Source organism: Engystomops pustulosus, chromosome 1, assembly GCF_040894005.1.
Source record: "Engystomops pustulosus chromosome 1, aEngPut4.maternal, whole genome shotgun sequence".
Taxonomy (NCBI): domain Eukaryota; kingdom Metazoa; phylum Chordata; class Amphibia; order Anura; family Leptodactylidae; genus Engystomops; species Engystomops pustulosus.
The window spans coordinates 126,038,313-126,060,666 of record NC_092411.1 but is presented as its reverse complement, the minus strand read 5'-3'; the positions used below and the strand labels follow the sequence as shown (position 1 = coordinate 126,060,666).

The 22,354-nt window shown below is 39.3% G+C and overlaps 1 protein-coding gene across 2 annotated transcripts in view; it reads left to right on the top strand.

The window, feature by feature from the left end:
- Window positions 1-22,354, top strand: part of TTC39B (tetratricopeptide repeat domain 39B) — a 67,569-nt gene that overhangs the window by 34,175 nt on the left and 11,040 nt on the right. The window contains exons 1-9 of one of the 2 annotated variants that reach the window (XM_072152965.1): window positions 3,917-4,294; window positions 10,056-10,160; window positions 11,280-11,411; window positions 11,504-11,580; window positions 16,317-16,384; window positions 18,106-18,170; window positions 18,269-18,374; window positions 20,765-20,830; window positions 21,453-21,561. In XM_072152965.1, the coding sequence (XP_072009066.1) occupies window positions 4,293-4,294; window positions 10,056-10,160; window positions 11,280-11,411; window positions 11,504-11,580; window positions 16,317-16,384; window positions 18,106-18,170; window positions 18,269-18,374; window positions 20,765-20,830; window positions 21,453-21,561 (730 nt within the window). In that variant the 5' untranslated portion in view covers window positions 3,917-4,292. Of the gene's footprint in view, window positions 1-3,916; window positions 4,295-10,055; window positions 10,161-11,279; window positions 11,412-11,503; window positions 11,581-16,316; window positions 16,385-18,105; window positions 18,171-18,268; window positions 18,375-20,764; window positions 20,831-21,452; window positions 21,562-22,354 lie in introns of those variants that run through there. The other variant, XM_072152957.1, reaches the window with a different exon arrangement.

The window sequence follows — 22,354 nt, the reverse complement described above, 5'->3', positions numbered from 1 at the left end:
CGCTCTTTCCGAATCCGTCGGATCGTCCGATGGCCCGCCCCCTTGATTTCTGTTGCATGAAAGCGGGCACAATTGCGCCAAAAGCCAATCCCGTGTGACACAGTCCTATTCTAAATTCCCAGCCTTGTTATCCCCGAAAACGTTGGGAAGTCCGACAGAAATGCGATCCGTTGACCCTAAGTAAATAAGCCACTATATGTTCATGTATAAGCCGACACGAATATAAGCTAGTGCACCTAATTTTAGCACAAAAAACTTGGAAAACTTATTGACACAAGTATTATCCTAGGGGGAAAAGATGCATTGGTCACAGCCTCCCCTATTAGGAAATGCCCAGCAGTCTCCCCTCAGCAATATGATGCTCAGCAGCAGCCTCCCCTCACTGATGAAGAGCCGAGCAGCAGCCCATCCTCGTTTTATATAAGAATAACATTCTCTGTACTTGCATCTGATGCTACCCACATCAAGTCTTCTCACCTGGGTAGTGACCGCTCCATGCTCTCTGGCCGCGAGCACACACAATGATGTCATCAGACAGCAACACTGCCGCATCATTTTATGTGCACAGGCAGAGTGCATGGAGCCATGTCTACCCGTTCTTTAACATAGGAAGATGTGAAAGAAGAGGAGCTGCAGGGAGCCCCAGTGAGGAAGTACTATGTTTATTTTTTTTTACATTTTTTTTATATACAGTCGGTCACCTTCTTAAGGACAACCGACTTGCAGATGACCCCTAGTTATAGGCAGACTTCTGCCCGATGTGACAGAATATTTTTTTCTTGGAACTACAATGATAAAATATACAGTTTTGACTTGCATACAAATTTAACTTAAGAACAAACCTAAAGAACCTATCTTGTACGTAACCTGGGGACTGCCTGTACTCACCTATAAGATGAGTGGGGCTATTTCAGCCAAAATTTTGCTAAAAATCACGACTTATACTGGAGCATATATAATAATTTATTTAAGAAAATTTAAGCAAAAGATTTATTTATATTCCTTGTCAAGTGCCTAAGTTTGAGTCTATGTATATTATACAGTGAAAGATGTTTTTGCTTTTCAGGGCATTTTAACCTAATGACAAGTTCCAATATCCCTTGTAAAAAAGATTGCAAAAAATGGTTTTATAGCCAAACTTCACCATTGAAGGTTCTAAAAGTAATTAAAGTTTACCCTGCCAGCAACCTCTATCAAATCACAGGGCGTCTGCTTCAACGTATTACAAAAAGTACAATTATGTTCTAAAAGGTCAATTACTTGGTAAAACTACATCTGAAAAAATACTTGCGGATATTGGTGGATGGTAAACTTAATTTGTAAACTAAACTTGGTGATCAGTTGCACTATGGACCCATTATAAACTGTAATAGACTTAGAAAGACTGCTGTCATTGTTTACAGATTTATATGGTATGTTGCCATGCCTCAAGGAATATTTGTGCAGAACTGTTCTGTCTACAGAGAACAGAGGCTGTTTTGGCAAAATTGTGCCGTCTCCAAATACAATAGGGGAGGGGGAGGCGAGGTTTGGAGTCCAGCCGAGGGCCTGTGGTAGACTTTTTCTGCCACTGTTCCAAGTATCCCCAGGCTAGGATCTAGCACAATTTGCTACCAATAGCATACATTTACAGAAATTATTTTTTGGGGATCCACTAGGATCTGGTTAGTCAGTGTCTCCTTTCTGTGCTGACACTGTGTAGAGAGGAAACCTAATGCAACCTACAGCAACGTTATATTGAGCTATTGTACCAAAACGGGATGATGATGGTGATAATAAAACTAAATTGTATATATTTGTCCTGGATTACAAAAGAAATAGTAAAATACAAAAGGTCATACCTGCTCCTCATTCCAGAAGTACCGTATATACGTGAGTATAAGCCGACCAGTGTATAAGCCGAGACCCCTAATTTTACCACCTATTAAAACCTATTGACTTGAGTATAAGCTGAGGGTGGGAAATGCACCCCCCACATAGTGTACAGCAGGCCGGCCCCCACGTAGTGTACAGCCTGCCCGCCCAGCACGAAAAAAAATAAACTTACATACTCACCCTTCGACGCTCCGATGCTCCACGCGGCTCCCCTTCTATCTTCTCTATGCTGTTATAGCCGGTAGAGACTCGCCCACGCAATCTGCCGGCTGGCGCACACTATGACGTCATCAGTGGAATCATAGTGTGCGCCGGCCGGCAGAACACATGGACGCGGCTCTGCTGGTTAGTACAGCATAGAGAAGTTAGAAGAGGAGCCGCGCTGAGGATTGGGAGCCACGTGGAGCATGGCGTGGGTGAATATGTATTTTTTTGTGCTGAAAAACTTGGCTTATACACAGGTGTATAAGGTAATAAATACTGATTTGTTATGTAGGGACAGAATGCAGCAGTCATGTGTACCTAGAGTATATTAATGCTGCATGAAAATAAGCAATGATTTGGGATTGAATAGAATTGAGGAAAATGCAGCAGCACTCTGTTGTATTACAGGGAATCACGTGTTCTCTTTATTCATCAGAAATGCATGCAAGGTATGCATGGATTTCTGAGAGAATACTTTATTCGCTGGGTTACAATGTAGTGCTGCTGCTATTTCCTCAATTGTATCTTCCTGGACCAATGCAACTGGGGTTATGTAAGCAGGCCCAGATTGGGCAAATTTGGATGCTGTCTCAAACTTAGTTTTTTGGGGATTGAATAGGAGAGTGTTGATCCTCTTATTTTATTTTTATTGGATAGTCTCATTACAGACCTTGTTGGCATGCTGATACTTGGCTTGGCTGATAATTGGCTGTTGGAACTCCCGTAGACATTTCTAGAGAAAGTTGCAGATGTGTAGCAGTGCTCTTCCTGGTACCATTCATGGCAGCTGTAGTACCCGTCGGAATAATACAGATGGGTGCCCATGTTCTAAAGTTAGGAGCTGATACATGTCTGTGATAAGAATATCACTTTAACAAAAATGTCCCTGTTTCCAGTTTTTTTTTTTAATCCAAGACACTGCCCTCAAGTCTTACATGTTACACAAATTCTTCAATGTACAAGTATAAATCTTTCATTTCATCTTTATAGTTTCTCTTTACTGATATGGTGTCTGAAAGGAGATTTTATCTTGGCCTCATTTTATACTACATCTATTTTGTGAGAGCCTGAAACACGAACTATATGGTGAGAATATGTTTTGTCAGGTACTGGAATTCCTTTCTTTATTAGCTCCTTAGGGTATTTTCACACCTTACAAATTGATGGATTACAGAAATTTCAGTATTTCTGCATGTAATTTGGGTTTATGGGACAATTCTTCAGTAAATCTGTTGTTTTTGAACACAACTTTAGAAAGTATATTGAATCTAGAAGCTATTTTAATGTCAAGTAGTGAATAAAAACTTTTTAAGCTACTTTTTAAATCCACATGTAACATGATGATTGACAAGAAAAGCTAGTCACCCCTCAAGTGCTGATCATTTTCCCCTAAACAAGGGTTTCAGGTATATTCATAAAGCTGCTATGTAAACCAAAAAAATACGTTGGTTTTACTACTCTTTTTTTTAAATTTTTTTTTTTTTTTTTCCCCTTGGAAAAACAGAACTTGTTAGTATTTTTATTAATCTCTCTGGATGTGCAGCGGTATATATTTGTATGTTATTGCTGTAGTTGCATTTAGCTTCAGTGGTTTTCAGTTTCTTTGCTCATTCATTTTGCTGACCAAGTCCAATAAATATGAAATCAATGATTCTTAGTCAGACCTTTTACTGTGATCATTTTCCGCCCCTTGCAACACCGGGATGTAAAGTGTTTTCCTTTCTCCATCACATGGTAGAAGATTAACCTATATTACTCCTTTTGGTCTCCCCCCGTGTGGACACTGCAGATATTAAGGCTCCAGCATATTGTGTGTGTGTGTGTCCTATAGTTGGAGAGTGATGGATTAGAATTGGGCTGCATCACAGATTGGTGAAATCTCCCAGCATCCCTCCTGTGCAAAGAAGAGAGAGCATCATCCGGCGTACCAGCATCGACCTGCTGCTAATTTATTTGACATTTCTTTTAAATGCTGTAATGGGGAGCTCCTGCCGGGCCAGCTGCTGCCCTTTCAACTTTGCTGGCCCTTCTTTTCTTCTTGATGACTAATTCATAGCTGCTGAATGAGTACCTGAGCAAAGCACTGATATGTATATATGTATATTGGCATAATATACATGTCCTGTTACAAAGGGTATATTTTCTTCTGGTAAAGTGGAAGCCTTAAGCAAGAAGGATTCACCAGGATTTTTTTGGAATTGCTGCCTTCCTGCATGTAAGTATAGCAGCTCATTCTGCATTGCTGCAGTTTTGTCATTGGGAGTAGCTGCTTGGTACACAGTGTTCTGCTCCCATCTGTTTCACCTTGGCAATGTATGCTGTGATTGTATTAGACAGACATAGCTGATGGGCAATGTTATACTAGCCATTGGCTAAAATCTGTGTGGATGCAGTATTTCTCTGGTTTCTTAGGTATCGTTGTACTGTTGTCCTGAATTGTACGGTCCCTGACGGGTCATCCAGAGCATCTGCATTGCCTTCATGTTCCCTCCCTCTGCCTGCAGCCTCATTGGGGACTTTTTTATATTGTCATGTATGCATCTACTTGTATAGACTTGGTTACAGGGGGGAGGGATGGAAAATGTGTCCTCAGTGTTTGTAGCAGAATGCTGCTCTAGCAGTGGCTGCTTCTATTTATGGTGTCAAGACACAGAAAATGCAAGATTAGCAAGACCAGCTCCGCAAGGGTTAACTGCTCCAGTGACGCAGTATTGGGAACATCTTGTCCTTTTCAGGATGTTATTCTCCACATTTTCCTATTAGTAACCCATTGTGGATGGTTCCATGTTGTATAAATACAGATGAAGCATAGTCTGGTGTTACTGTAGTACAGGGGATGTGCTGTAAAAAAGTTTTCTAATGCTGCAGGGGAAGCTTCATTCTATATTTACATGTCAAATAATGCCCCAGGATTCTAACATTACCTGCAGACTTCTGGTTTATTTGGTACATTGGAGAAGCTTTACTTAACACATTAAATAAATAAACTCACAACTTACCTCCCTAAAAATAAATACATTTTGCTACATTTATTCTATTACCGTTTCTCCATTCTATAATAGCTAACATGTGTAGGGCATACATGGAGCATTATATAGGCTTCTATGTTGTTATTGGTGTCCATATTGACTACAGTTACCCATTATGCGGCTCCCAGTGCAGAATGAAAGGCTTGATTTAATTGGCTAGTACACGCATCCACTCCATTATTTACTACAGAGCTTGGAAGAAACCAAAGAACTTGGAAGAAAATCAGTTTGTATGAAAACCCTACAGATCGTGTCTTATTGTCAGGATTGAATTGTTGTTAAACAGATTACCTCCTAGCACATGATATGTGTGATGTAGCATATCTACAGATCTCCTCCTCCATGCTATATATATGGCTTGTTACAGAGTCATACTCTCTCCTATTTTCTTCTACATCTGTCTGTAGCTGTGGCCAGGCAGGATCACAGTGACCTGGTTTTATTATTGCAGCTTGAAGTATATTTATAAAGCAGATGTAGGATTATTTGCTGATCTCTTGGCAGTATATTAACTGGTGGGATAAAATAGGACACTCAAATGTCACAAATCATGAAGTGTTATTCTTTCGAGCCTGTCTGTGAAGAAATTCAGAGCTGTTGGTTTGGAGATCCTTTAGTTAAATTTCTAACAGTATTTTTTCATTATTTTCATCTGCATTTGCTTATCTTATTCCTCCTATAAATTTCTATTTACCTTGGCTTTTATTCATATAGGTAACCCTAGATCAGTTTATTAGGAGATGACAAAAAGTGTACAGGGTAGCAGATTGGCTTGGTAAATAGTTCATTTCTTAGTGTATAGAGCTGTGTGAGGGCTTATTTTTTTCAGTGACGTTATTTTTTTATTCCATGCGGTTTACAGGAAAGCTGGAAAAAAATTCCAAATGTGGTAAAATTGGTGAGAAAACACATTTGCATCCCTTTCTTGTGGGCGCAATTTTCACTGTGTGCTCCAAATGACACTTTATTCTTTGGTTTGGTATGATCACAGTAATACCAAATTTATATAGGTTTTATCATGTTTTGATACCTTTTCAAAAGTTAGAGTGTATATGAAAAAAAAATTTTTTTGCCATCTCCTGACGCTAATAACTTTTTCATACTCTGGTGTATAGAGCTGTGTAAAGTGTCATGTTTTTGGAGTTGAGCTAATGTTTTCTTTGCTACCATTTTGAGGACTATGCAACCTTTTGATCACTTTTTATTAATTTATTTTATGTTATGTACAATGGTGTCAAAGTCGCGCTTTGGACATTTGGGCGCTATTTTCCATTATGTGGTTCACTGTTTTTATATTTTGATAGATCGGGCATTTTGGGATGCTGCAATACCTAAAATGTTTTGTGATTTTTGCTGTCTATTTAGTTTTATATCAGTTCTAGGGAAAGGGGGGGGGGGGTGTGATGCTCTGATTGTTCCTACCATATACTGCAATACTACTGTTTTGCAGTATATGGCATTTTAACATAGGATTCATTACAATGCGCCACTGGCTGTTGTGGCAAACTATCACCACTCCCCAATGTCGCCAGGGCATTCTCGAGCAAGATGCCACCATAGTCTTTGGCGGTGGCAATCAAGGGCTTAACACCTGCGATCATTGCTAGCGATATAATATACTGCAAACCCCATGTCTGTATGAAGAGGCTTTGTCAGTGAGCGTTAAGGAGTTAATAGATGTATATTGGTAAATTACCTAATATCCTGTCCCCTACACACATACATTACAAAAAACAGGTAAAGTGGCCAACCCCTTTAGGTCTCTGACTGCAGCCTCAAAGGCCTTGAGGTCCTGGACTTGAATATTCCCAGTTACCGTATATACTCGCATATAAGCAGAGTTTTTCAACACAGTTTATACTCAAGTCATGAGAAAAAACAAACACTGTACTCCGCTTCCGACGCTCCCCGGCAGGTTGTCTTCTGTGCCGTGATGCTTCGGCATCAACTCCGTGTCCCCACGCTGTCCGTTGCAGGGATAATGACGTTGGTCGCTCGGCACACACTATGATGTCAGCAAGCGGCTGACGTCACGATCCCTGCGACGGACCGCGCAGGGACACAGAGCCAATGTCGGAGCATTGCGGTATAGAAGAGCACCTGCCTGCATTGTTTGTTTTTATTTTCCTACAGGAATTATATTGCGGGCAGGGGCTGGGCAGGCTGTATACTACAGGGGGCTGGGCAGTCTATACACTACAAGGGGTGGCTGTATACTGAGAGGCTGTGACAATGCATCTCCACCCTCAGTTTAAACTCGAGTCAATAGGTTTTTCCATTTTTTTTGTGTTAAAACAAGGTTTCTCGGCTAACACTCAGGTCGGCTTATACTCAAGTATATATGGTATGTATTTATATATGCCGTGTATTCTCCCACTTTTGTGTGTTTTCCTTCGGGTATGATAGATTATCGCCTAACTCCCAAGGCCAAAGGCTAGTTACTTTTCCGTTTGTGAAATTGCCTTAGTCTTGCCAGTAATTTTTTGAACTATAAATTTATGTCCTTGACTTATACAATAATTTGGTGGGTAAATAACTGAGGCTAGTAAACATCTGCCTGCAGTTTTGATTATATTGGTGGACATGTATCATAGTTTTGTCTTTCTGTGGGGAATTTTTGAGACATTTGGCAGCTCTTTTTTTTACGCCAAATGTCTTTTTACTTCTGATACATGTTCAGTTTTTCCTATCCTGACAGACTTTTTGTTGCAAATGTATCAAATCCACATGGACACAAGTCACGTAAGGAGGTTATATGCAGGCATGGACACAGTCATGTGAGGGGTTATATACAGGAGAGGACACAAGCCATGTGAGGGGTTATATACAGGAGAGGACACAAGCCATGTGAGGGGGTTATATACAGGAGAGGACACAAGCCATGTGAGGGGGTTATATACAGGTGAGGACACAATCCATGTGAGGGGGTTATATACAGGAGAGGATACAAGCCATGTGAGGGGTTATATACAGGAGAGGAAACTAGCCATCTGAGGGGGTTATATACTGGAGAGGACACAAGCCATTTGAGGGGGTTATATACAGGAGAGGACACAAGCCATTTGAGGGGTTATATACAGGAGAGGACACAAGCCTTGTGAGGAGGTTATATACAGGAGAGGACACAAGCCTTGTGAGGAGGTTATATACAGGAGAGTACACAAGCCTTGTGAGGAGGTTATATACAGGAGAGTACACAAGCCATGTGAGGGCGTTATATACAGGAGAGGACACAAGCCATGTGAGGGCGTTATATACAGGAGAGGACACAAGCCACGTGACGAGGTTATATACAAGGGAGGACACTAGCCATGTGAGGGGGTTATATACAGGAGAGGACACTAGCCATGTGAGGGGGTTATATACAGGAGAGGACACTAGCCATGTGAGGGGGTTATATACAGGAGAGGACAAAAGCCATGTGAGGGGGTTATATACAGGAGAGGACACTACTGTTAATTTAGAATTTGAGGCTGTGTCCTGTGTTACTGTTACTCTCCCTGCACACAGATGATTATCTCATGTCTCACTGCCCCAGCAGTCAGTCATGTGCAGGGAGAAACCCTCACTAATGTAGTGACAAAACGCATACACTTATCTCTCCCTCAGCTTTCCCAGCACTTGTGTATAAGCAAATAATCCACACAGACACAAACTGCAGTCCCCCCTTCCCACACCTCACACAAGGAAGTGGCAAGAGAAAGACATTAGATAGAAAGATATTAGATGGATATGAGAGATGGATAAATGGATACGAGATGGATAGATAGGAGATAGATAGGATATACACAGATACCTCTGGTGTCATTGGTCGGCAGTAGGTGTTTGTGATGAGGTGACAGGGGCAGGCTCCGCTGCTCCTTCTTGCTGATTGTAGTTTTTTGAAAGCTGGAAACCCTGGTTGCTATGGGCCAAAAAAGGTACTAAATGAGGACTGGGAGGCAAAATACTTTGAGGAATGATTCCCAGGGACACCTGGAGCAGAATTATGTATTTTTTGTATGTGACGGTTACACTTTAAGCACTTGTAGTCACACCCCATGGAGATGACGACCATATGAGGCTGCGGTCACACAGCTGAGGAGGGGTGATTTGCCTAATTACATTACTGTTAACATTTGCATTTACAAAATGCATAGGAAAAGCGATGTGTTAACAGCTGTTTAATTAGGCAAATCTCAGCCGGTTAAACGCGACATGTGACTGCACCCTCAGAAGTAACCAATAAATTAAAAAAAAAATTGTAAATGCAAAAATTTCAGCATTTTCATAAAACTGGTTACTGTGCAAAATTTGAAACATTTAGAACATTTGTAATAATTCCAATGTACATGTTAAAACAGGGTCCATGAAAAAAAATCATAAGGCAATAAAAAAGTCGCAAAAACGACAAAAGAATGAGACAATTTGACTAGCAGAAATAATGATACATGTCCCCCATTATGCCTTAAAGGGAACCAGTCACCAGATTTTACCCCATTAAACACCTAACCCCCTCAGGTAGGGTATTCTAGAAATTATATTTCCTACCCTATTTTTAGTAAAATCTCACCTGTTAAAAACTCTTCCAAATAAATTGGTCAGAGAAGAGTCATATTATGCCTTAAAAAACTTTTATAGGTGAATTGACAAGATTTCACATAAAGGATTGAATTATAGAAAGGACAATTTTAACCCTACCTCGGGGGCCAAGTCATTTAAATGGATAAAATCTGTAAAAATACCAAATTTATAGGATATTAGTTGAGCAACCATTATGTGTGTTTAATGTTTTCTTGAGATGGGCAAGTAAAACTTTACACACCCCCATGTTGATGAATACATTTCTGTTTCAGAGTTTTGTGTTTCATGTATGTAAATGAAGGTATTCTTTGTTCAATTTCAGGTCATATAAGTTTAATAATCTTTATTTAAATACCTTAATATTTTACATACTTTCTCTCAAAGGGCCTCTAAGATGGACTTACGAAGTGCTCTGGAGGAGTGCACTTTGGCTCTCAACCTATTTTTGAATAACAAATTTTCAGAAGCTCTGGAGTTATTGCGTCCATGGTAAGAGTATATAGTGCTAAACAAGTATGTCTGCTCATCTATTATCTAAAGCTGTGTGTGTGTGTGTGTGTATATATGTATGTCCACTAAAGGACTAAATCTATACAGTTGCATTTACAATCCTCAAATTTTGCAAAGCCGCTCTCTGTGACTTGGGCAAGGTCATAGACTAGGGTTTGAGCCGAAATTTTCACCCCACGCTTTCCAAAATCCACTTATTATCCACCATATACAGGAGCCATTGTCTGCTGCTCTGGCAGTTAGAAGAGAGATGGAGACAGACAGAAACAGTCAGTCAGAGGTAGAAAGAAACCGAGACAGTCAGAGATAGATGGATACATATACAATATTTTTGTCAACCCATTCTATTTTGCTATAGCTAAGAGCAGTTATTCACTATGCCAGGCAATAGAGAAAGAAGTAGACAAAAAGAATCAAGCTTCCAGTAAAATAATCTCTATTGAATTTTCAGATGAAAATTCAGTAACACTGGACTGCTTATGTGTTTTAGGCCTAATTTTACCTTTTTATAGTCATTTTTTTTAAATATAAATATTTTGTTTGTACTTGTATTATGTGGACCAATAAATTGTGTACTGTGCTATACAGTAGTTATTGACAGCAATGACGTGTGTACCCTCATCCTAAGGCATGGCATATATACTGTATGTAGTGGTTGGTAACGGTTAATACTGTAAAATGAAGGAATGAAATGGACTCGTGAGGTCTTTTAGGCACTGTTAGAATTATACATGCAATGCCTCCATTTTTGTTATTTTGCTCATATTATGGAAATGAACAATGGATTAACAGGTGTAATACCAGCCTTTTATATCGCTAGAATTCTTCCCTGGATTTTCAGTGTGAAGCGAGGGGAGGGACACATGGAGCAAGTTCACAAGTCTTAAAATAGAAAAGGAAATGCAAAAACACACTGCATGTTGAACATTTTTCTGCAAATAGACGGATGTCTTAAAATAAAACTCTTCTGAAATATGAAGAGCAACAATCAGTTTTATAATTAAAAGCATATTTTTGCAGACATAACCATTCCTCTGCTATATATAGTGTTTCAGGTGAAACTTGCATAGATGTAACTATTGTGCCTTACCTCCACAGGGCTAAAGATAGCATGTATCATGCACTTGGGTATAGCACCATCTTGGTTATGCAGGCAGCAATGACATTTGAGCCCCAGGATATCCAGATGGGAATTGGTACAATGAAAGAAGCTTTACAGACATGTCAGAGGTAGATCCTTTATTTTTAAGCATAATTGTTACCACTGAGTAATTTAATAGAACCAAATTATCTTAAAAGCAAAACCTTTTTTCTTTCAACAGATTTAGAAAGAGAAATTCTGTGGTGGAGTCTCTGTCTAATCTAGTATCCAAACAATCAGGGGACCAATTGTCTGAAGGTAACAATGACATTTTTGAGGTAGAGTGGGGAGGTTATGAGCACTAGAACTATTATTTTCATAAATGTCAAATGGTAAATTTGATTATTAATCAGGAATCATTTAAAGCAACCATTTAGTGACAGGTTGTCTTTTGGACATCTGGCAACCAATGACATGGCACAATTGTCTCAGGTAGTCATATTAGAGAAAATTACATGTAGAAAGTCTATCTAGAAGACTGTGGTCTAGTGATTGTCTCAAGGACCCATCTGTATAAAGCTTTGGGGGATACAGTATATTGTTTTTATATTTTTCCACATAGTTAAACCCCTGCTAACAATATTTTTTTCATTAAATTACATTTGTATAAGAAAGGTTGTCAGCCATTGAGTCATGCCAAAGTTAACTTTATAAAAACCCAGATTCCACTCTTGAGTGATCACAACAATACATGCGAGTGTCATTATTATGTGCAAGCCGCCTAATAATTTCAAACGATCCCTACAATGCTGGACACATCGCACTCTCTAATTGTTCCAGCCGGACAATGTGGTTACCTGCCATATACTTACTGCTTCCTCCTTCTTATACTAACATTAGGCTACTGGCTAATGTATGAAACGTCCTAGTCCATTCCTTATCCTCCTCCAAAATGTCTACCCTAAAATCCAGCAAGAGATATACTTGACGTCTTATCCATAGCTCCCAACCGTCCCGATTTTGACGGGACTTTCCCGTTTTTCGTACCTCTGCCCCGCGTCACAGGCAGCTATGAGATTGTCACGGATTCTCCCCCCAGGTCCTGCTGTGTCCCGGCGCTGTGTCCCCATAGTAAATACTTTGAAAGTCTGAACTCACAGTACAGAATGGCTTCTACAGACATTGGGACGGAATCCTTTTCAGAGAAGTGTCGGGCTTAGCGGAGAGCAGGGACCACGTCATCAGCTTCAGATCAGCATCTGTCCATATACGGTCACTGCATCTCCTAGGGTTCCCCAGAGCAGACATCGAAGTGTCGGCTTAGCGAGAGAGCAGGGACCACGTCATCAGGTCAGATCAGCATCTGTCCATATATGGTCTCCAGGGCTTCCCCAGACACAAGCTCTTTATATAATTAAATTAAATAAAGTTTTGGCCAGGCTGAGATTCGAACCTGGGACCCTCTGCACTGCAGACAGGAGCTTATATAACTGAGCTATAAGCCCAGTGATACAGAGCTGAGGATTTCTGGTAACTAAGACATGTTATCAGCCAGTGTTACATTGTGATACAGACTAATGCACTGATATATAGAGAGGGATCTTCTCAGAGATTATTATTGTAATTATTGAGACTATTATTATTTTTATTATTATAAATTTTATTATTTTTATTATTATGGAGACGATTATTAATAATAGAAAAAATAATAATAATAATCTCCATAATAATAGTCGCAATAATTACAATAATCTCTGAGAAGATCCCTCTCTATATACCAAGGCATTAACCCCTTATGGACGCAGGGTTTTTTCGCTCATTTCTCGCTCTCCACCTTCAAAAATCCATAACTTTTTCATTTTTACGTGTACAGACCTGTGTGAGGGCTTATTTTGTGCGTAACAAATTTTACTTTCCCGTAATATTATTTATTTTAACATGCCGTGTACTTCGAAGCTGAAAAAAAATTCCAAATGTAGAAAAATTGAAAAAAAAACCGCACGTGTACGTTCTTGTGGGCTCAGTTTTTACGACTTTGACTGTGCACTCAAAATAACACCTCAGCTTAATTCTTTGGTTCGGTGCGATCGTGGTGATACCAAATTTATATAGGTTTTATTGTGTTTTAAATTTAAAAAAATTTAACAAATGTGTACAAAAAAGAAAAAAAAATTGCCATTTTCTGAAGCTAATAACTTTTTCATACTTTGGCGCACGGAGCTTTATGAGGTGTCATTTTTGGCGAAATGAGCCGACGTTTTCATTGCTACCATTTTGAGGTCTGTGCGACATATTGATAATTTTTTATTCCATTTTTTATGTGATGTAAAAAGGTGTAAAAGTCGCATTTCGGACATTTGGGCGCCATTTCCCGTCTCGGAGGTCACCACCGGCCGTAACCATTTTATATTTTGATAGATCGGGCATTTTGAGATGCGGCAATACCTAATGTGTCTGTGATTTTTACTGTTTATTATGTTTTATATCAGTTCTAGCGAAAGGGGGGCGATTTGAATTTTTAATATTTTATTAATTTTTTTTCTTTTTTAAACTTTTTTTTTCTTTCTTTTTTTCACTATTTTTTTAGACCATCTAGGGTACATTAACCCTAGATGGTCAGATCGTTCCTATTATTATACTTCTGTATTGCAATATATGGCATTTTTGCAGCTCATTCATTACAATGAGCCACTGGCTCATTGTAACGAATCTGCAGAAGCCAGATAGCTTCGGGTCAAACGAAGACCCGAGGCTACCATGGCAACGGATCGCCGCCCCCCGATGACGTTCGGGGGCGCGGCGATCAGAATAAAGATGGCGGCGGCAACGGACCGGTTAATAGCCGCGATCGGTGAAAGCAACGGCCGCGGTTATTAGCGGTGGGGGTTTGCTGCAATATGCAACAACCCCCACCCTTGTATGAAGAGGACTCAGCCCGGGAGTTAGTTACCAAAATTCTAATCCTTGATAATCACAGAGCTAATAGCTCAGTGGGTTGGGGCGCTGTGTTATTATTGTTCATGGACACTGCAGGTTCTAGGTTCAAATCCCAATGAAGAATTTTTTTTTTATTTTTTAATTGAGATGATTTTTATTATTATAATATGGCTAAAATTTGGGGCGTGGCCAGGGAGTGATTGAGGGTGTGGCTTAGGGGGATTCCTCTTTCCCTTTCACAGATGTTGGGAGGTATGCTTATCTTACCTCAAGGTTTTTAGCACTGCACATTAAAATTGCACCACCTTTGTCTTATTTTTAGAGTATTCAGTATTTACCTGGACTGCTGGCTTTAATATCTAATAAGTAGATACCAATATGTTGTCAAGCAGATTAACACCTTCCAGATCATGTTTCTTTCATAGCCTCATCCATAAATTCAACTTTGCAGTGAGATGTAAATTGATTGTATATAGTCACAGAGGAAGAGACTGTAGCACCAAAGTCAAGTTCTCCCTGTTTCAGAATCCCCCTTTCTGTAATTGACGTACATGCATCCAGGGACATCAGTAACCAGCTCCTCCTGATGATTCAGGTGTAACTGCCTTTGAGCAGCAAAAGACCTTGTGAGGAGGCCTTGTGAAAGCTTGACTTCAGTGCTAAACTCTCCACCTCCTTGAAGTTATACAACTGTTTACATCTCACTTAATCAAAATTGATTTTCTGAATGATATCACGTCACCAGGCCTTGAAAGAAAAATGGTCTGGAAGTTGATGAGCAGCTTGACAACAATCTGCTAGAGGTTTATTAGGTACATTTCTGTTGACAGGATTCCTCTAAATTATTTTGTGCTGTATATACCTGCAATGAGCTGCATGTGTAAACAGAACTTTATTCATCGATACAGTATTTGGACTTTCTAAAGTGTCCAGTATTTTTTTGGATTTTTTTTGCAGTGTCTGCCATTTGACTAGAGAAATGGCACTGCATACTCAGTACTTACCTCGAGTGCTCCTCTTCACCCTGGGTTCTGGCTTCTTCTCTTCTCAGCTTCCTGGCAGTGCAGGCAGAGGCAAGTGTATGTGCTTTACCCTCACGCAATTCGCTATAATGTTGGCAACATAGCGGTTGCACACAGGCAGAGCACATAGCCAGGAAGCAGAGAAAGGAAGAAGACTGAACCGTGGGGTGAAAAAGCCGGAGGCAAGTTATTTTTAAGAGGCTGTGAACATTTCATTGGGGAGACACTGCCTGGGACTTTTCATTGAGGGGGCTCTGCTGGGGACATTTAATTGGAGAGGCTGTGCTTGGGGACATTTTATTGGGGTGGGACACTGCTGTGGACAATTCATTAATGGCAAGGCCTCTGCTGTGTTCATTTTATTACTGAGGTGAGGCTTCTGCTGGGAATTTTATCAGTGAAGGGAGACTGGAAATTTCTTTAAGGAGGGGAAACTGTTGTGGACATTTAATAAATGAGTGGAGGCTGCCATTTTTTCCCTCTCACAGTGAAAAGGCCAAAGATTAGGGGGAATTATAGGGGTTTGTGTGGTGCTATAGAAAAAGGGGTATTATAATGTTTTCTTTTCTGTAGCTCACTTCTTATCAAGCCTTAAAAAGGTGGGTACAGAAAAAGTAAGGAGCTACAGAAAAAGGGGCATTATAAATGGGGCTACAGACAATGGAGGAAAGGAGGCATTTTAGATCAGGGGCTGCAGGAAATGGGACATCATATGTGTTGTGGTTAGATATGGAGTATTTGCAGGACACACTATTTTTTTTCCCCCCAGGGACCATGGTAAGGATCCCAGGATACAAAATGGTTGTGGACCACACTGCACTAGATCCTATGTCACAGATTTGAACAGATCCTAAATAGCCGCAAACGGTGCATATTCTTGCTGTCGCTCCAGTCATAGTTTGTAAATAAGAAATTTGAAGTAATTATCTGGAGGGTATTATTCATACAGTTTGTTTGACTAATAGCCTGTGGAGAATGATTCCTATTATATATGGTCCTCAGGCTGTTGTGACTCACATTCCACAACTGTGTAGCAGCAGATGCCAGAATTCATGTCCCTCATTTTATTTGACCCTGGTTTGTTTTGTTCCTCAGAGGAAATGCACGCTGAGATCTGCTATGCGGAGTGCCTCCTGCAGAAGGCTGCTTTAACATTTGTACAGGTAATGAATGAGTGCCATACTGGGTTGTCAAACTGGGTGGATTTATGAGGAATGATGCTATGTAAAAAGCAAATATTTTAGCTTTTTTTGTAAAGAAGTTTAATATTGGCACTAATAGTAGAATTCCTTTATAACTGAAAATGATTAAAATAGATCATTTGACATAGGCACTGGTTCAAATGAATTTGAATAAAAAGGGACTCTGTAATGAGCGTTTAGGCTCACAAACTGCCACCAACCTGTTATCCAGAATGATGACGGTCACAATGAGGTTCTCCTGTCTTCTGGGATATTCAGCATTATGAACGTTTTGAACACTGTTTTCAAATGGGCTGTTAGGAATTACATGGTTTAGTGATATTGGTATATCCCCTCCTCGCTTTATTAATGTCCCATAAACCAGTTGTATTATTGCACCTATTGGGTGATTGCTGCTGAAAGTAGATTACGGCAACTTTTCTAGTCCTTTGTGACATTTGCGACCCCTTAAGGACGCAGCCATTTTTTGACTTGCTGATCGGTCAGGGTCTCAGTGATGAGACCCCCACAGATCACTACAGCGGGGGTCAGAGGTACCTCCTTTGGACCCCTTGCTTGTTCATTATATTATACTGATGTATTGCAGGGTATTAGCATTGTCAGCCTATACAATCACATAGTCTGACACACTTGCCAGTAAGGTCCTGTCTGTTACAGGATCTTACAGGCATTTGCTACAGACAGCCCTAGGATCTTATATTATAACCCAGGGTTACCATAGCAATGATTAGCGCCCCCCAAAAATGCAAGTGCCAGTGCAGCAGGTAATATCCCTACAGGCATTTAAATGCAGCGGTTGCGCTGACAGTGGTATTTAATGTGTTATGACTCACAATCAGAGCTTGCTCTGACAGTGGGTGTTACATTGAGATGTCAGCTGTAAGATACAGCTAACAACCCGCATTTTCTGATGCCGATTCAGCTCCGGTGTAGAGCTGCATCGGCTCCATGACGTACTGCAAGAAGGGCTAAGTTACAGTGCTCCATGCAGTAATAGTACGTCAAGGGGAGCTAAGTGGTTAACTATAATTGGTGTCCTGTGTGAGAATAGTTATTCTAAAAATATTGGAACAACTGTAATCCCAGAGTCTAATCTTTTTATTACAATATGCTAAATAATTTACTTGGGCAGGTTTGCTGCTTGTATCTATTGTTTGATGAATGAATCTGCAACACTTATAAAAGGTCTTGGGGCTCGGACAATCAGGTCATTTTGTCTTTCTAATTTACAGACCATGTATTGGTCATTAAGATTATTAGACAAAAATAATTATTTAATTTCATTTGCATAAACGTCCTTTATTTGTGTAAATAATATGCATCTACTGTCCAATTGGGGATGGGATTAAAAGAAATCAACCAGTTAAAAAAAAAACACTTATAAATACTCACCTCCGCTCCTCTTCATCTTGATCCTGATGCTGTGCTTGACACGCCGGGATCACCTAGAAAAGAAAGTTATAATCAGCAGCCCGGAGCACGGGGACAAGATGTTTCCCCTGATCTTTGCAGAAAAAAGTGGCTTCCTAGTAAGCACCATGCCACTTCATTTCTTGCTCACTGGCCACTTGACTGACCATAAAGTTTTCTTGGATCTATCTAACTTGAAAACTATGCTATTTTGGCTAAAATTAAAACTAGAGCCATTTTTTTTCTTCTTTTGTCCATAAACAATATTTCAGGATGAAAACATGATCAACTTTATCAAAGGGGGACTCAAAATCAGGACAAGTTACCAAATCTACAAGTAAGTTGTTAAGTATTTTTTTTTTCAAAGTAAAGTTCCCTTTTATATTTGATATTTTCTAATAATTGCTAATAATCTTTTATGCCTGTATCCTATAGAGAATGCCATCAAGTTCTTTCAGGAATGACACACAATAAGAACTCAAGTGAAACTCAACATCAATTTGAAGGTGGAGTTAAATTGGGTATAGGGGCCTTTAATTTGGTAAGTCATCGTTCACAGGCTTTTGAATGTTTTTCCCTATGTGTAGTGATGTTGCTATTAATCTTATGATACAAATGCTGTCCGTCTAGTATGGTTCAAAGATAGGTAAAAAATTATGAAAGTATTAACCTGTCTAGTGTTACAAAGATTAGGGCATGTACCTTTTTATGTTAACCCACTCACATTTCTAATCTCCTGGAGCATATCTTTTAACATGGTCATTATGAACTGCTTGACTTCTTTCCTGCTCTCTGGCTCACAACTGGAGTTCTGACTGTAGCCCCACTTTTGTAATTTCCATATGCCCTAGGACAAGGGATGTCATAAACAACCCCTTTAATATACATTGTGGTTGCATAAACTCTTGATTTATAATTTTGTGGGCTGTCCTAGAGCAAGAACTATGAACTAAGAATGAGATGAGCCATGTCACAGAAATATTGCCATATAATACCTGTGTGGTATTATATTTTTCTCTAAAAAAGCATATATTTAAAAGTCAATTGTTCAATTATTTCAAATATTTTTATAAATTATAGTTCATGTTAAAAAAGTAAAGCTTTACAGACCTTTCCTAATGTTCCCCCCCTCTCCACCCCCCCCCCCCCCCCCCCAGGATGATGTGAAGTCAACTTTCCTGCTCAGCTACAGTGTGAAGACACTGAAGGCTCGATAAAAAGGGGGCATCTGTCTCAGAGACAGGGAGCTTACTCTACCTGCACCATCTGTCACTCTATGGTATCTGTGCCTTAAAGACACAGATGCCATATATTGTATACATGTCAGTACGGGCCTGCTAATAGCATTAAACAGACCCCCTATGTATACCACTAAGCTGACGGCTACAGAGCAACCGGGACTGAGCCCCTGCTCCATGCAGACCCTGTAGCAGCTGCTATGGCTGCTATGGTGGTTGTTTAGCCACTGTTTTGGAATATTACTATAAACTCCTAACACTTGCTGTTCTCTGATGTTGCACATCTTGGTGTCTATTCTACTCTGCTTCCCCTACACCCTCCATATAAATAGTGTTGCATGTCTTGATGGCCTTATATATTGTGTCTTTTCAATAAGCTAAGTAAATTTTCCATCTGTTGGCCTACATTTGTCTGTTATCATGGTGAAATATTGGTGCATTTGAGAAAGAGGTTGAAAAGGTTTTACAAAATGTCACCTAAGAAACCTGATTTCTTGAATTGTTTTCTCTGCTAATTTTATAGTTGAAAAAACCAAAACCTGCAGTTTTCTATCTTTTATTTGCTAGCAATATGCATGTGGCTGTGGGATCATATCTGTGGCCATGCAATTCATTTTAATCCACCAATTGTTATTTATTTTTTTTTATTGTTTTTATTGAGATTTTAACATTACATTTATACATATAACAGTACATCAAAGCATATAGAAAGTTACATCAAAACGTGTTTCTATATCTATTTAGGTACTGTTTTACATGACGCACCTACTTTACAGACATAAATATGTCTATTCCCTATTAAGGCATGAGATTTTAATCTCATATATCCCGTAGGCACTTGAGAGAGAACAAAAAAGAAAGAAAGGAAAAGAACAGAAAGGGGAAAAAAAACAAAAAGGGGGGGGGGAATAAGAATAGAAAAACAATTTATATAGGAAGCTTTAACTTTTATAAGAATGTATCATTGTTCGATGCATATAGTATCCATTTTTCCCATTTGCTATCAAAGTTGGTTCTTATTAAGGTGGCTTTCTCATTTAAAATTTTCTCATATTGATAGATTTGCTTAAAATTCCTCATAGTTGATTTTAAATCTGGACACTTTGACTCTTTCCAGTGTAATGCTATGGCTTTTCTTGCTTTTGCTAACATTCTAACTACGGGCCATCTACATTCTGGCAGGATTATCTCCATATTTTAATTCAGAAGAGCAAGTTCTGGACTTAGAGCAATTGTTATAATATCCCAATCGTTTTCTTGTTTTAAAGACTATCTACCATCAGATTGACTAATGGAAGACTATTACTACTTACATGCTTGTTGTGCGTTTAGGGACTAGGAACTGCTTTTATTATTAGCCACAACAGTGCTATTTGGATAAAATAGGCCTTTAAAAAATGCAAGGTAGGTGCATAAGCTTGGGAACCTCAGGTTAATTTGCATGTTTTAAGCAGTCTTTTTTTTCCAAACAGTGCCATTCTGGGTTGTAATAAAAGCATTTCTTAGCCCTTGAAGTCACAAAGAGCATGTGAGTAGTACTAATCTACCATCAGTCAATCAGTTTAAGCAAACATCATATAAAAATAGGACACTATTAAAGCCTCTTGTATATTGTCCTAACATTTTATGTGCTTTGTTTGTAATTTGTGTGTATATTAAACCCTTTTGTCCCTTCCTGTTTTTGTTTTTCCAGATGCTTTCTCTTTTACCTTCCAGGATTCTCAGGTTGCTGGAATTCATAGGGTTTTCTGGAAACCGGGTGAGTGACTATAATAGTAAAAGTATATGTTTGTTTTTTGTTTTTGAAAATTTTTCCAGAGGACATTGGTTTTAGACTTTTGGAGATGCTGATGCCAGTTTGGGTTAATAAACCTGCAGCGCATTGTAGTGATCTAAGATGCTCCTAGTTTGGGTTGTGACTCTGGTTTCACAACAATAATAACATGCAGATATTTTACTCAAAAATGCAGTTCGGACCACAGGTTTAAGGACCATATTTTAATTATATTCTTCACAATTTGTTCTGCATGTAGCTTTCACCAATATTCACCAGTATTAAATACAAGAGCAACCTGTAAACAAACTCTTTAATTCAATATACTATGCAATGAAATATCCAGTATTTATACACCCAGGTCTATGTGTATTATATAAAGGTGTACGTATCATTCATCAACACTGAATAAGCTCAGGGATTAAGATGAATTTAATCTAAAATGATATTGAATGCACATGTAGAATAGTCTGTTAGATAAGCAGATGTCTCGCACAGCTGGCATGCATGATAAGAATCTTAGTTGGAGCATTCAATATAATCTTTGCTGAACATTGCTGTAAAGGAACTGCAAATCTTATGGTAATGATAACCATGTATATTCTAGGAGCTGGGGCTTTTCCAGCTAAGAGAAGGAGCCTCTGGAGCCAGTCTAAGAGCCATCCTGTGTGTCCTCACACTCCTGTTCTATCACACCTATGTCTCATTAATACTTGGTAAGCTCTCATTTAGTAGGTGCCTAAATGATCACCTACTGAACACACTTTTATTAAAGGCTATGCATAAGAGAATATTCACGTTGAAATTGTTTAAGGTATTGTAATTAATACAATACCACAAACGGCACACTATTATTCTCCTAATTTATAGGTGCAGAACAATTAAAAAATGGAAGCATAAATAATGGAATGAGAGATTACTGACACACAAATTAGCCCCTAGGACCCTTTCGCTAAAGTGGGATCTTTGGGCCTAGATTAGTGTCCGGCTTGAAGGACTTTTTTAACATCTTGTGCAATAGAGTGTTCAGACACATGTGAACCTAACCTTGCAGTTTTATTTAATTAAAGGAAACCTACCACTGCTAATGGTAGGTATTAGCTGTAAACACCGGACACCAGTTCAGGGTGAGCTGGTGCCTGAGCTTACCTTTGCTAGTGTTTTAAACCGCTATATCGCGGTTTAAACACATTTTGATGAACAGACCCGAAGCAGGCTCGGGCGCAGCGCCGAAGCTACCTCGGCTCTGTTCATCAAAATGTGTTTAAACCACGATATAGCGGTTTAAAACACTAGCAAAGGTAAGCTCCGGCACCAGCTCACCCTGAGCTCACCATTAGCAGTGGTAGGTTTCCTTTAATAATACATTAGATCAACACTAAAATGAAATCTGAGTACACTGAATAAATATTTTGTTTCTACACTGCTGTCCATCTCTTACTGTACAGGAAACAAGACTGCAATTCATATTAAATAGTAATTTACTCTCTCCAGTGTATCTTAACAGAC